Raw genomic sequence first — 14,222 nt, 5'->3', positions numbered from 1 at the left:
ACCTTCACAGAAATTATGGGAAAAGAGGGGGGGGGGGAGAGGCACATCAGGGTGGGAGAAAGATAGCTTTATAAGCATCATTAGAATAATTAGTACCCTGCAAAGCCCGGCAGCTTCCTTGGCAAGCCAAAAATGCAGTCCTTTCTGTTGCTCTGCCTGTGGAGTAGCCACTCTGTGTCTCCCTGCTTCACTAATAAACTCTTTCATTTTAAACTAAAAAAAAAAAAAAAAAAAAAAAAAATGCGGTCTTTTCATGGGCCACTGGTCAATCCAAACTAACAACCTCTCCCTATGACTGTCCCTCAGTAGCTGCATAACCTTGAGTGAGTTACTTAACTCCTATAAGCATCACTTCCCATTAGTAAAATAAAAATAATAGCACTTACTTCACAGTATTATTACAAAAAAAATTCAATGAGGTAATGCATATATAGCACTTAGTATGGTGCTTAGCACATAGGGAGTGCTCAAAAATGTAGTTATTGTTTACATGCTTATGTATCTATATTTATTTTTTGTGTCTCCTTAAACTAAATTGCCAGCCCCTCAATAACAATACCTTAATACGTAACAATTTTCTTTTTTCTTTTCTTTTTTTTAAGTGAGAGGAGGGGAGATAATGAGACAGACTCCCGCTTGTGTCCGGACTGACTGGGATCCACTTGGCAATCCCTGTCTGCAGCCGATGCTGAATTTATCATGCTATTTTTAGTGCCTGCGGCTGATGAGCTCCAATCAACTGAGCTATCCTCAGTGCCTGAGGCTGACACATTCAGTCCAACGGAGCCACTGGCTGTGAGAAGGAAAGAGGGAGAGAAGAGAAAGAGGGAGAGGGAGAGGAACAGATGGTTGTTTCTCTTGTGTGCCTTGACCAGGAATGGAACCTGGGATGTCCATACACCAGGCCAATGCTCTATCCACTAAGCAAACTGGCCAGGGTCTACTCTATAATTTTCAAAGTTCTTTCACATACATTCTCTCATTTGTCCCACCCCAATCCTGGAAAATAGAGAAGAGATTATTCTCCCCACTTGACAGGCATGCTGATTCAAGGTTTAAGCTTATTCAAAGGCTCAGTTCTGACCTCGTATCACCAAAACTCGGGATTCTGTAGAGCCTGGGTTCATTGCTGGATTCACTCATCCCCTTTCTGCGTGCCCAGAATGGTACCATGTCAGGGCCTCATTGTTTGCTGACATTGATCTTGGAGCAGGAGTTTCAAGAAAGAACTAATCCTGAAGTGTGGGTTGTTGGATTTCACCATGAAGGAAGCAGAAAACTCTTAATTGAATCTATAATTGAAAAAGTCCTACAAAAAGGGCATGACTGCTTCTGGTTTGGGGTTCTTTTGAAGGTAGTGAATATGTTCTCAGATCAATTGTGGTTGGCCCTGGTTGGATAGCTCAGTTGGTTAGTGTCATCCCTGTATGCCAATGTTGCAGGTTTGATCCCCAGTCAGGGCACATACAAAAACCAACCAATAAATGCATAAATAAGTAGAACAACAAATCGATGTTGTTCTCTCTCTCTCTCTCTAAAATCAATCAATCAATAAATTTTAAAAAATAATAAAATAAAATTGATTGTGGTAATGGTTGCACAGTTCACAATTAATTCTGCAAATGTGCTAAAAACTATTGAATCATGCATTTTAAGTGAGTGAATTGTATGATATGGGAATAAAATCTCAAGAAACTTTTATTATTTTTAAAATTCCCATAAATCAAATACCAGGCTCAGGTGTGGCACCATTGAATTCTACCAAACATTTAAGGAGTAAATATTGCCAATTGGACATAAATTCTTCCAAATAATAGAAAGGCTATCTTCTCTTCAACTCATTTTTTTCATACAAAAAAAAAAATAGGCAAACATAATTTTTATACCAAACCTGATAAAATCATGATCACGCCTGACCAGGCGGTGGCGCAGTGGATAGAGCGTCAGACTGGGATGCGGAAGGACCCAGGTTCGAGACCCCAAGGTTGCCAGCTTGAGCGCGGACTCATCTGGTTTGAGCAAAAAGCTCACCAGCTTGGCCTGACTTGTGGTGGCGCAGTGGATAAAGCGTCAAACACTGAGGTTGCCGGTTCAAAACCCTGGCTTGCCTGGTCAAGGCACATATGGGAGTTGATGCTTCCTGCTCCTCCTCCTTCTCTTTCTCTCCCCCCCTAAAATAAATAAATAAAAATTTAAAAAAAAAATCATGATCACAGAAGCAAAGTCCTATAAGCAAAGTGCTATATTTGTTTATGCTATAAGCAAACAGTGTATAGCTGCCGCAGACCAGTGTGGCTCCTAATTCTGGGTTTTGAATGTGAACAGTGTGGAATTAAGAAAATAGACTTATTCGTCCTGGCTGGTTGGCTCAGTTGTAGAGTGTTGGCCTGGCCTGCAGGAGTCCTGGATTCGACTCCCGGCCAGGGCACACAGAAGAAGCACCCATCTGCTTCTCCACCCTTCCCCCTCTCCTTCCTCTCTGTCTCTCTCTTCCCCTCCCGCAGCCGAGGCTCCATTGGAGCAGGGTTGGCCCGGGCGCTGAGGATGGCTCTATGGCCTCTGCCTCAGGCACTAGAATGGCTCTGGATGCAACAGAGCAACGCCCAGGATGGGCAGAGCATTGCCCCCTGGTGGGCATGCCGGGTGGATCCCGATCGGGCGCATGCGGGAGTCTGTCTGACTGCCTCCCCATTTCCAACTTCAGAAAAATACAAAAAAAGAAAGAAAGAAAGAAAGAAAGAAAGAAAGAAAGAAAGAAAGAAAGAAAGAAAGAAAGAAAGAAAGACTTATTAAGAAAAAAGGATGGGCCTGACCAGGCAGTGGCGCAGTGGATAAAGCTCGGACTGGGATTCCGAGGACCCAGGTTCGAGACCCCAAGGTCGCCAGCTTGAGTGTGGGCTCATCTGGTTTGAGCAAAAGCTCACCAGCTTGGACCCAAGGTCGCTGGCTTGAGCAAGGAGTTACTTGGTCTGCTGAAGGCCCCCGGTCAAGGCACATATGAGAAAGCAATCAATGAACAACTAAGGTGTCGCAATGCGCAACGAGAAACTAATGATTGATGCTTCTCATCTCTCCGTTCCTGTCTGTCTGTCCCTGTCTATCCCTCTCTGACTCTCTCTCTGTCTCTCTAAAAAAAAAAAAAAAAAAAAAAAAAAAGGAAAAAAAGGATAGGATCGGGAGGACTCTTCAATGCTGATGGCAATATCCCAGTGCCCCATAGCCCCAGTTTGCTTTATTATATAGCCATATGAAAATCAAGGAAGTCCTTGTTACAAAGTTACACATCTGAGGCTAAAACAGGAACTCTCCCAAGGCATAAACAGGAATCCCCCCACCATGCATAGGTGAAGTCAACCAACATCTGAACAAAGAGTAAGAGGAAGGGCGTGTAAATTGCTTCCAGCAACTTAAGCAAGCAAGTGAAGTGGGTGCAAATACTCAGCATCATAGCCAATATGGAGGTGGTGGGGGGAGAACTTAGCGTTTTGCTAAGTCTTGAATCTACAAAGGCTTTTTGCCATTTATGGTTCACAACATATAGGCATACATAAAAAAGATCATGATTATGTTCCCTTATGTTCCTGGAACACTGAAAAATGAAAAGTTATTTTAACAGTTGAAAATCAGTGTAATTCACTATATGAGCCAAACAAACATGCAAGAAAATAACCAAATAATTTTGTCCTCATATATGAACATTTTATTTGGGAGTCATGCAAAGCAATAGATGCAGAAAGGTGTTTGGTAAAATTCAGCAGCCATTCATGATTTAAAATAATCAAACCTAATAAACGAAAGATTAAATTAAAATTTTCTTAATTTGAAAAAGAGTAACTTTGCTTTGGCTGGGTAACTCAGTTGGTTAGAGCATTATCCAGATAAATCAAGGTTGTAGGTTTGATCCGGTCAGGGCACATAGAAGAATCAACTACTGAAAGCATGGATGAGTAGTAAAACAAATCTCTCTCTAAATCTCTATCTCTCTCAAATAAATTTTTTTAATGGACAAGAAATTTGAATTAGATGTATCATAAGCCTGACCTATGGTGGCGCAGTGGATAAAGCGTCCACCTGGAATGCTGAGATTGCTGGTCTGAAACCCTGGGCTTGCCCTGTCAAGGCACATACAAGAAGCAACTATATATGATGAGTTGATGCTTCCTGTTCCTGCCCCCCTTTCTTTCTCTTTCTCTCAAATAATTAATAAATAAAACCATTTAATAAAAGGTGAAAAATTTATGCAATCTGAAGAGAAACCAGAGTATTAATAAAACCATTTAGATGTATTACAAAAAAGGATGTCTAAATGAAAAACATTGGAAAGAGTATTTGACTTTATTAATTAATCATCAAGAAAATATTTATCAGAAACACTCAAAAAGACTGAAAGTGCCTGACCTGTGGTGGCACAGTGGATAAAGTGTTGACCTAGAATGCTGAGGTCACCAGTTAGAAACCCTAGGCTTGCCCTGTCAAGGCACATATGGGAAGCAACTACAAGTTGATGCTCCCTGCTTCTCCCCCACCCTCTTTCTCTCTCTCTCCTTTCTCTAAAATAAATAAATAAAATCCTTTTTTTTTTTTTAGCATGGGGGTGGGGACAAACAGGGACAGACAGGCAGGAAGGAGAGTGTAAAGCCAGTTGCCAAAGCCACCATCACAGCCACCTGGCCCATGCAGGTTGTAATTGGATTCAGACAGTCGGTAAAGAAACAACAAAGCCAAAAACTGGTGGGCCATCACCTTTAATCCTAGCTTGCACCCGGCGGGCAAGTAAAAACACACACTGGGCTCCAAAACCCACTCATTCAGTGCTCACAAAGCTACTGACTTATCCGAGTTTCCTAGAATCAAAGGTTTCTAGCTCACCAATCTTATTCACCTCTGTTCCCCATCTCCTTTCTTCTCCCTGCACAAACTCTGCACAAACTGGCTTCTCACTCAGCATTCTACCATCTTGGCTGCTTCTCTTGGCCTCCACGTGGCCTTTCTCTGCTCTCCTCTCTAATGCTAATCTCAGGAACCAAGAGAGCAAGCTCCCGGTCTGCCCCACTTTATAGTGCAGAAATCAAAACCTTTAATCCAATATACAAAATAGGGAAGTCTCTGATACAAAGTCCACCCCACATCAAAAAGGGTGAGAAAGGCTTGGTCCTAAAACCAAACCCCAGGCTACAAGGATCCTGCCTGCCCACAGCCCGCCCCAACACACATTAATACAATCACGCCCATCCCAAGCTATCACCTGGGCAACAAGCTTCGACGTGGGCAGCGCCATCCTTTTTTTTTTTTTTTTTTACAGAGACAGAGAGAGAGAGTCAGAGAGAGGGATAGTTAGGGACAGACAGACAGGAATGGAGAGAGATGAGAAGCATCAATCATTAGTTTTTCGCTACGACACCTTAGTTGTTCATTGATTGCTTTTTCATATGTGCCTTGACTGTGGGGTATAGCAGACCAAATAACCCCTTGCTCGAGCCAGTGACCTTGGGTCCAAGCTGGTGAGCTTTGCTCAAACCAGATGAACCCGCGATCAAGCTGGCGACCTTGGGGTCTTGAACCTGGGTCTTCCGCATCCCAGTCCGACGCCCTATCCACTGCGCCACCGCCTGGTCAGGCTGTGGGCAGCACCATCTTTAACAAAGTGAGCATAATATATTTTATCTGCCCAACAGAGAGAGATGAGAAGCATCAACTCCTAGTTAGGCACCTTAGTTGTTCATTGATTGCTTTCTCCTATGTGCCTTGACCAGGGGTCTCCAGCCGAACTAGTGACCCCTTGCTCAAGCTAGCGACCTTGGGCTCAAGCCATCAAACTTGGGCTTCAAACCAGAAACCTTTGGGCTCCAGTCAGTGACCATGAGGTCACGTCTATGATCCTGCACTCAAGCAGGATGAGCCTGTGCTCAAGCCAGAGACCTCAGGGTTTTGAACCTGGGTCCTCTGCAACCCAGGCTGATGCTCTATCGACTGTTCTACTGCCTAGTCAGGCTGAATAAATAAAATCTTTTTTTTTTTTTTTGTATTTTTCTGAAGCTGGAAACGGGGAGAGACAGTCAGACAGACTCCCGCATGCGCCCGACCGGGATCCACCCGGCACGCCCACCATGGGGCAACGCTCTGCCCACCAGGGGGCGATGCTCTGCCCCTCCGGGGCGTCGCTCTATCGCAACCAGAGTCACTCTAGCGCCTGGGGCAGAGATCAAGGAGCCATCCCCAGCGCCCGGGCCATCTTTGCTCCAATGGAGCCTCGCTGGAGGGGAAGAGAGAGACAGAGAGGAAGGAGACGGGGAGGGGTGGAGAAGCAGATGGGCGCTTCTCCTGTGTGCCCTGGCTGGAATCGAACCCTGGACTTCTGCACACCAGGCCGACGCTCTACCACTGAGCCAACCGGCCAGGGCCAAAATCTTAAAAAAAAAAAGACTTGCCTGACCAGGTGGTGGCGCATTGGATAGAGCGTTGGACTGGGATGCAGAGGACCATGGTTTAAGACCCCAAGGTCATCAGCTTGACTGCAGGCTCATCTGGTTTGAGCAAAGCTCACCAGCTTGGACCCAAGGTTACTGGCTTGAGCAAGGGGTTACTTGGTCTGCTGTAGTTCCCGGTCAAGGCACATATGAGAAAGCAATCAATGAACAGCTAAGGTGTTGCAATGAAAAGCTAATGATTGATGCTTCTCATCTCTCTCCATTCCTGTCTGTCTGTCCCTATCTATACCTCTCTCTGACTCTCTCTCTGTCTCTGTAAAAAAATAAAAATAAAATAAAATAAATTAAAAAAAAAAAAAAGATTGAACCTACCTGCCCTGGTCATGTAGCTCAGTTGGTTGGAGCATCATCCCGATACACCAAGGGGTTGTGGATTTTTTTCTTTTTGTGGCTGAGACACAGAGAGTCAGAGAGAGGGACAGATAGGGACAGACAGACAGGAAGGGAGAGAGATGAGAAACATCAGTTCTTCGTTGCAGCTCCTTAGTTGTTCATTGATTGATTTCTCATATGTACCTTAACCGGGGGCGGGGGGACTACAGCAGACCAAGTGACCCCTTACTTGAGCCAGCAACCTTGGTTGGGCTCAAGCTGGTGAGCCTTGCTCAAACCAGATGAGCCCGCGCTCAAGCTGGTGACCTCGGGGTCTCGAACCTGGGTCCTCCACATCTCAGTCCAACGCTCTATCCACTGCGCTACCACCTGGTCAGGCTTGGGGGTTGTGGTTTTGATCCCTGGTCAGGACAAATGCAAGAAGCAACCAATAAATGTACAACTAAGTGGAACAACAAATAACTCTCTCTCAAGTTATTATTATTATTTAAGATTTTATTTATTTATTTTTATTCATTTTTTTAGAGAGGAGAGAGAGAGGGAGAGAGAGAGAGAAGGGGGAGGAACTGGAAGCATCAACTCCCATATGTGCCTTGACCCGGCAAGCCCAGGGTTTCGAACCAGTGACCTCAGCATTCCAGGTTGACACTTCACCCACTGCACCACTGTAGGTCAGGCTCAAATTAATTTAAAAATCTTTTTGTTAAATATAAAAAACTGAAAATATCAAGTATTGGGGAGAATATGGAGCAACAAGGACTCTCATGCAACAAGAACACTTATACACTGCTGGTGGGAATGCAAATTGACACACCACTTTGGAAAATAGCTGTCCATCTAACGAAGTTTAATATCTGCATGACTTGTGAATCAGTATGTACATGCACACACCCATATGAATGTATGCACATGTACTCCAAGAAGCATGTACAAAAACATTCACAGCTCCACTATTAGAAATAGTTCTAAACTAGAATCCCAAATGTCTATTGACAATAGAACAGAAGTAATACATGCTTACAGTTTCATTTATACACAATTGTTAAAAAAACAAAACTCAACCAAGTAAATTTGGAGATCTAATTGGCTTTATTAAGCAATTCACAAATTGTGGTCACTCTTTTTATTTTTAATTTTTTATTTATTTACTTTTTTAGATTTTATTTATTCATTTTTATTAGAGAGAGAGGGGAGAGAGAGAGAGGAAGAGATAAAGAGAGGACAGGGGGAGGAGCAGGAAGCATCAACTCCCATATGTGCCTTGACCAGGCAAGCCCAGGGTTTTGAACCGGTGACCTCAGCATTCCAGGTCGAAGTTTTACCCACTGCACCACCACAGGTCAGGCAAGCAATTCACAAATTGGGCAGCATCCCATTAGCAACTAGAAGGGTGCTTAGAAAGGTTGTACAAAATAAAAGGTTTTTATAGGAGAGAGAGGGTGGGACTAAGAAGAGTCAATTATTTCAGGCAAGGTAACTTTCCCTTAGGCAGGGTGGTCTTATCAAGCAGATTAGTTTACTAGTATGGATCTGGAAATTCCAAACTGACTGGCTTAAAATTCCATTCCTGGAAGAAGCCAAAGCTGCAATTAGGTTAGGTATTAAATCTAGATTTGAGGAGAGGAGGATTGGGGGAGCTGGGTGAAAGGTGATGGGATTACAAAATAAAATTGGGATGTGAGGCCTGACCTGTGGTGACGCAGTGGATAAAGCGTCGACCTGGAAATGCTGAGGTCGCCAGTTCGAAACCCTGGGCTTGCCTGGTCAAGGCACATATGGGAGTTGATGCTTCCAGCTCCTCCTCTCTGTCTCTCTCTCTCTCCTCTCTAAAATGAATAAATAAAAAGAAAAAAGAAAAAAAATTGGGATGTGAGGGCAATCTGGCTGAGACATCTGTCACTTCATTGATCACCAGGGCTGATCTGGCTGGCTAGGTGAGTGACCCCTTTCTCTCTCACCCCTCCATGTGCGTCCTTCCCCACCCTGCACTCTAGGTTAAAGAGGACACCCTTCCCCAATAGAGGAAAAGACCGTTCTTTGGTCAAGGGTATACAAGTAGCTGTACTCTCCTGCTAGAACCTCCAAACAAGCTCTCAAGAAGTACAAATTGGTAGTTACAGATAGTCACAGGGATATAAAGTACAAGATAGGGAATATAGTTAATATTATAATAACTGTGTATGGTGCCTGATGGGTATCTGAATTAACCGGGGGGTTATATAATTGTCTAATCACTATGCTGTACACCTGAAACTAACATAAAATCATATTGAATGTCAACTGTAACTGGAAAATTTAAAAAAAAAATTAGGTTTGGTGTATGGCCAGTATCCACGGCCACCATCACAGCCGCCTGGCCCATGCAGGTTCGCATTAGATTTGGACAGACAGTAATGAAACAATGGAGCCACGAACTGGTAGGCCATTAGCTTTAATCCTAGCTTGCACTAGGCGGGCAAGAAATATACACACTGGGCTCCAAAACCTACTCATTCAGTGCTCACAAAGCTACTGACTTATCCGAGTTTCCTAGAATCAAAGGTTTCTAGCTCACCAGACTTATTCACCTCTGTTCCCCATCTCCTTCCTTCTCCCTGCACAAACTCTGCACAAACTGGCTTCTCTCTCAGCACTCCACCATCTTTTTTTTTTTTTACAGAGAGTCAGAAAGAGGGATAGACAGGGACAGACAGACAGGAATGGAGAGAGATGAGAAACATCAATCATCAGTTTTTCGTTGTGACACCTTAGTTGTTCATCAGTTGCTTTCTCATATGTGCCTTCAGCAGACCGAGTAACCTCTTGCTTGAGCCAGCGACCTTGGGTCCAAGCTGATGAGCTTTTGCTCAAACCAGATGAGCCCGAGTTCAAGCTAGCGACCTTGGAGTCTCAAACCTGGGTCTTCTGCATACCAGTCCGACGCTCTATCCACTGTGCCACCACCTGGTCAGGCAGCACTCCACCATCTTGGCTGCTTCTCCTGGCCTCTTCCACCTGGCCCTTTCTCTGCTCTCCTCTCTGCTCTCTTCTCTAATGCTAATCTCAAAAACCGAGAGAGCAAGCTCCTGGTCTGCCCCACTTTATAGTGCAGAAATCAAAACCTTTAATCCAATATACAAAATAGGGAAGTCTCTAATACAAAGTCACTTATCTGAGGCATGATGGGATTGCACCATCCCACATCAAAAGGGTGGGAAAGGCTTAGTCCAAAAACCAAGCCCCAGGCTACAAGGATCCTGCTTGCCCACAGCCCGCCCCCAACACACATTAATATCACCTGGGTGACGGGCTTCCATGTGGGCAGCACCATCTTTAACAAAGTGAGCATAATATATTTTATCTGCCCAACATTTGGTATCATAGGCTTTTAGCACAACTAACACTTTAGGTCTGTGGTTTTCTCTTTTTTTTTTTTTTTTAATTTTTAATCACTTTTTATTTTATTATTATTATTATTATTATTATTTGTATTTTTCTGGAGTTGGAAACAGGGAGGCAGTCAGGCAGACTCTGCATGTGCCCGACCAGGATCCACTCGGCATACCCACCAGGGGGTGATGCTCTGCCCATCTGGGACGTTGCTCTGTTGCTACCAGAGCCATTCTAGTGCCTGAGGCAGAGGCCATGGAGCCGTCCTCAGTGCCCGGGCCAACTTTGCTCCAGTGGAGCCTCGGCTGCGGGAGGGGAAGAGAGAGACAGAGAGGAAGGAGAGGGGGAGGGGTGGAGAAGCAGATGGGCGCTTCTCCTGTGTGCCCTGGCTGGGAATCAAACCCAGGACACCTACATGCCAGGCCGATGCTCTACCACTGAGCTAACCGGCCAGGTCTGTGGTTTTCCCTTTAACACAGTTTTTTTTAAAAAAGCAACATCAAATTTTAGTTTGTTTATTGAAGATCTTAGTGTTACGTTCAGGTCCAGGACTCATTAACAATAAGCCTCAATTAGCCAGGTTGAGCTTTAGGTGACCCAGGGCCAGGGTAGTTTCCGTGACTCTCTACCTGAGTGATCCTGATTAATATCTTATCTCCATCCAACACTGGGGCATCCTGACAGTCATCCCCCATCACTTATTTGAACATTCTCTACTTACCCAGCATTGCCCTTCTCCCCCATTGTTTAAACAGTCACAGGTAACAGAAGTTTCCCCCAGGAATACAGCCAAACTCAGTCCTATACAGGATGCTTTTCATCCTCTCTCTGCTGACGCCACTAGGGTCTCAGCCCACCTGTTTGCAGATATATAAAGTAAACTTCTTATAAAATTCACCAGGCCAGGCCCTGGCCGGTTGGCTCAGTGGTAGAGCGTCAGCCTGGCATGCAGAAGTCCCGGGTTCGATTCCCAGCTAGGGCACACAGGAGAAGCGCCCATCTGCTTCTCCACCCCTCCCCCTCTCCTTCCTCTCTGTCTCTCTCTTCCCCTCCCACAGCCAAGGCTCCATTGGAGCAAAGATGGCCCGGCGCTGGGGATGGCTCTTTGGCCACTGCCTCAGGCGCTAGAGTGGCTCTGGTCACAACAGAGCGATGCCCAGGAGGGGCAGAGCATCGCCCCCTGGTGGGCAGAGCGTCGCCCCCTGGTGGGTGTGCCGGGTGGATCCCGGTCGGGTGCATGCGGGAGTCTGTCCTACTGTCTCTCCCCGTTTCCAGCTTCAGAAAAATACAAAAAAAAATAAATAATAAATAAATAAAATAAAATAAAATAAAATTCACCAGGCCTTGTGCATCCCTCCTTTGGTGACCTAACATTTTGGACTTCTCAGCTCTAATAATAATAATAATTAATAATTAATAATGATAAAATATCTTTTTTTTTGGTGTAACAAAATCTTGACTTTATTTAATCCATTCAAATCTGCAATCTAAGATCACCATTCAGTTCCTTATTTATATTCTTATCAAACTAGGTTGCTGATAAAATGTTAAGACTGTATGCAGACCCTGGGTATTAAGAAAGGAAGCTGTGACTCTAGGAGGGAACCGGTGTCCAGCTGCCCGCCACCCACCATTCCTGTACCAGCACCTCATTCACCGTGCTGACACTGACCTGCCTCCTCTCTCACTTAGGTTTACGTGGTTCACGTGAGGGGATGTCACCCACATTTGAGCTCATTACAATGAGCTGCTGGGCTGGACTGAGCTGTCAGGCAAGATGGCCTAGTCCAGTGGTATCAGCAAGCTCGTAGGACAAAAGTCTGCAGTTTCTCATGGCCATCACTCTGCCTGACAATGGGGACAACAGGCTTCAGAGAAAAGCTTAAAATTACAACTGGGCCATCAGATCAGAAGGTTTAAAACAACAGGGTCTTTACACTGTTGGAATATGATGTTATAACACCATGTCTGAAAATAAATGCATGCTCATCCCAAACCTTTCATTTTCACAGTCTAACCTTTCTCTAGGTAGTAGCAGAGCGAAGGAGCATTGCTGGTGGTCACCTGACAATTATTCTTGACATTAAAAACTAAACACAATCATTAAAAAAAACACTACATTCCCATTTATAGATTATATTTAGAATCCTGTGGATTGCAGTGATTAGACTGTAGTCATGACTGGCAAGGAACAGAATATGATGACTGAGAAGCACTTGTTCTCGGGAAAGACTCCTAACTGGCAGACTCAGGGTGACTAATAGTAAGAACTTACACGTAACACACTTTTCCGCAGAGGAAACCATTTTAGCTTCTAAAGAGCATTAGCTTCTGACATCTCAATGCCCAACTTCAGCGGCTGCACACTGTGCACCTCTGTCCCACACTTCGGACAGGCAAAGTACATGTCAAACAGGAAGCTGCTCTTTGCACAGTAGTAGCAGGAAATATGCTCATAGCCTATCGTGTGGGGCATGGTGGGCCACTCTCCACACAGGGAACACTGCTTGCTGCTGGTGGCCAATGAACTGTCACCGTTAGGAGCACCAGTAACCGGGATGCACCACAAAGATAACTTGGCTTTCAACTTTTGGACATTGATGAGCGGTAAGAGAAAAATGAGAAACTCTGCAAAACCATGCCAGAGAAGCTCCCTGTTCATATAGTCAAAGCCCACCTCACGGACGTGCTGGGGCTTGCAGAACACGGATCTAATGCCTAGGACACGTTCCGTCAACGTTGCAAACTTGCCCCTCTGGAGGAAAATTAAGAAGTTAATCAACCCCCCTAACTTCAAAAGTCCGACCAGAACATTTACACACTGCTTGGCTTTCCCAAATGATGCGAGGTGACGGTTTCGAAACAGGTCGTAGCAGCGTTCGTCTAACCACGTCCCGCCAACTGTGCGGACAGCATACCAGAGCTTTTGTTTTTTACTCGGCGGCTGGAATCCCAAGGTCAGGGAGAAATCATTCTTGTACTGAATATTTAAAACGGACTGTCCCACAGTGGCGTTTTTAGAGTAATCAGTGAATTGCCACAAGAAAAGCCACAAGAGGGCTTTCAGCTCAGGTTCAAACCGAGCTAACAATCCTGGCTGGAAGCTGTGGAAGCACTGAGTGACCAGGGACCAAAGCAGCTGCTCCAGGGCCTTGTTCAGTTCAAGCGCATCCAGCTGACTTATTCTGAGCACCCTGTGAGTGCTCTTCGCCTTCTCTTCTCTGGAAGCCATGCCTTCTCCAAAGGGCTCTTTTCTCCCTTCCTGTAGCTCCATCAAGACTTCTAAGCCTGAAGCAGTGGGGATTGTGGCTACAAGTTCCTCTGTGGAACCCTTGCCTCATGCTGGTCAGGAACTTGGCAGTCCGCGACACGCCCCGCTCCACGGAACTTGCTCTAAGAAGCGCAGCTCTCCCTAGCAGAACCTGGGAAGCCCATGACCCCAGAAGTCATGGGCTTCCAGGGTGACACCGGACCCGGAAGTGTCCAATAAAAGTGGGGGAGGGAATTAAACAGATGAGAACTCCACTGTGGCGTGAGGCAGAAGGCCCGGGAAGGCCCAGCAACAGTGAACATCGACGATCGAAGGGCTAAAATATCTTATTGATTCTGTTTTTGCTGGAGAACCCTGACATATACAGATTTTCATTGGTATTGGGAATGGTTCTAGATGAACAGAATTTTAAATGAGTTTTCTGAATTGGTTCTGAGGTTTCTGATATTTGTTCTCTAATCTGAATAGATTTAAAGTTGCTAACAACTCTATTTCTAATAATGAAGAGATGGCATGCTCTAGCATAGAGACATGAAAAATATCACCATTGTATACTCCTTCCTAACCAACCGCTTGTAAGAAGCAAGGATCTGGTGACTATGTATAAGATACTTGCTACCATTTTTTGGCTAATTAACAAAAATAACAGAATTAGCTGGTTGCTACTATTGTTACTGGACAAAGTAAGGAAAGAAAGAACTTAAAGATCCAAACTCTTAGCTCAAGTGTCACATAAATGACCTGAAAGCTTTCATGTGTGC

At 44.9% G+C, this 14,222-nt stretch overlaps 1 protein-coding gene across 1 annotated transcript; it reads right to left on the bottom strand.

Annotated features, from left to right (window-relative positions):
- Positions 1–12,440: 12,440 nt before the first annotated feature.
- On the bottom strand, positions 12,441–13,595 carry LOC136322974 (peroxisome biogenesis factor 2-like). The gene has a single exon (XM_066254818.1). It carries the CDS (start codon positions 13,462–13,464, stop codon positions 12,505–12,507), a length of 960 nt encoding a protein of 319 aa, XP_066110915.1. The 5' UTR covers positions 13,465–13,595; the 3' UTR covers positions 12,441–12,504.
- Between the last annotated feature and the right edge of the window lie 627 nt (positions 13,596–14,222).

The sequence above is a fragment of the Saccopteryx bilineata genome, chromosome 2 (assembly GCF_036850765.1).
Source record: "Saccopteryx bilineata isolate mSacBil1 chromosome 2, mSacBil1_pri_phased_curated, whole genome shotgun sequence".
Taxonomy (NCBI): domain Eukaryota; kingdom Metazoa; phylum Chordata; class Mammalia; order Chiroptera; family Emballonuridae; genus Saccopteryx; species Saccopteryx bilineata.
This window is presented reverse-complemented; position numbering and strand designations above follow the sequence as displayed.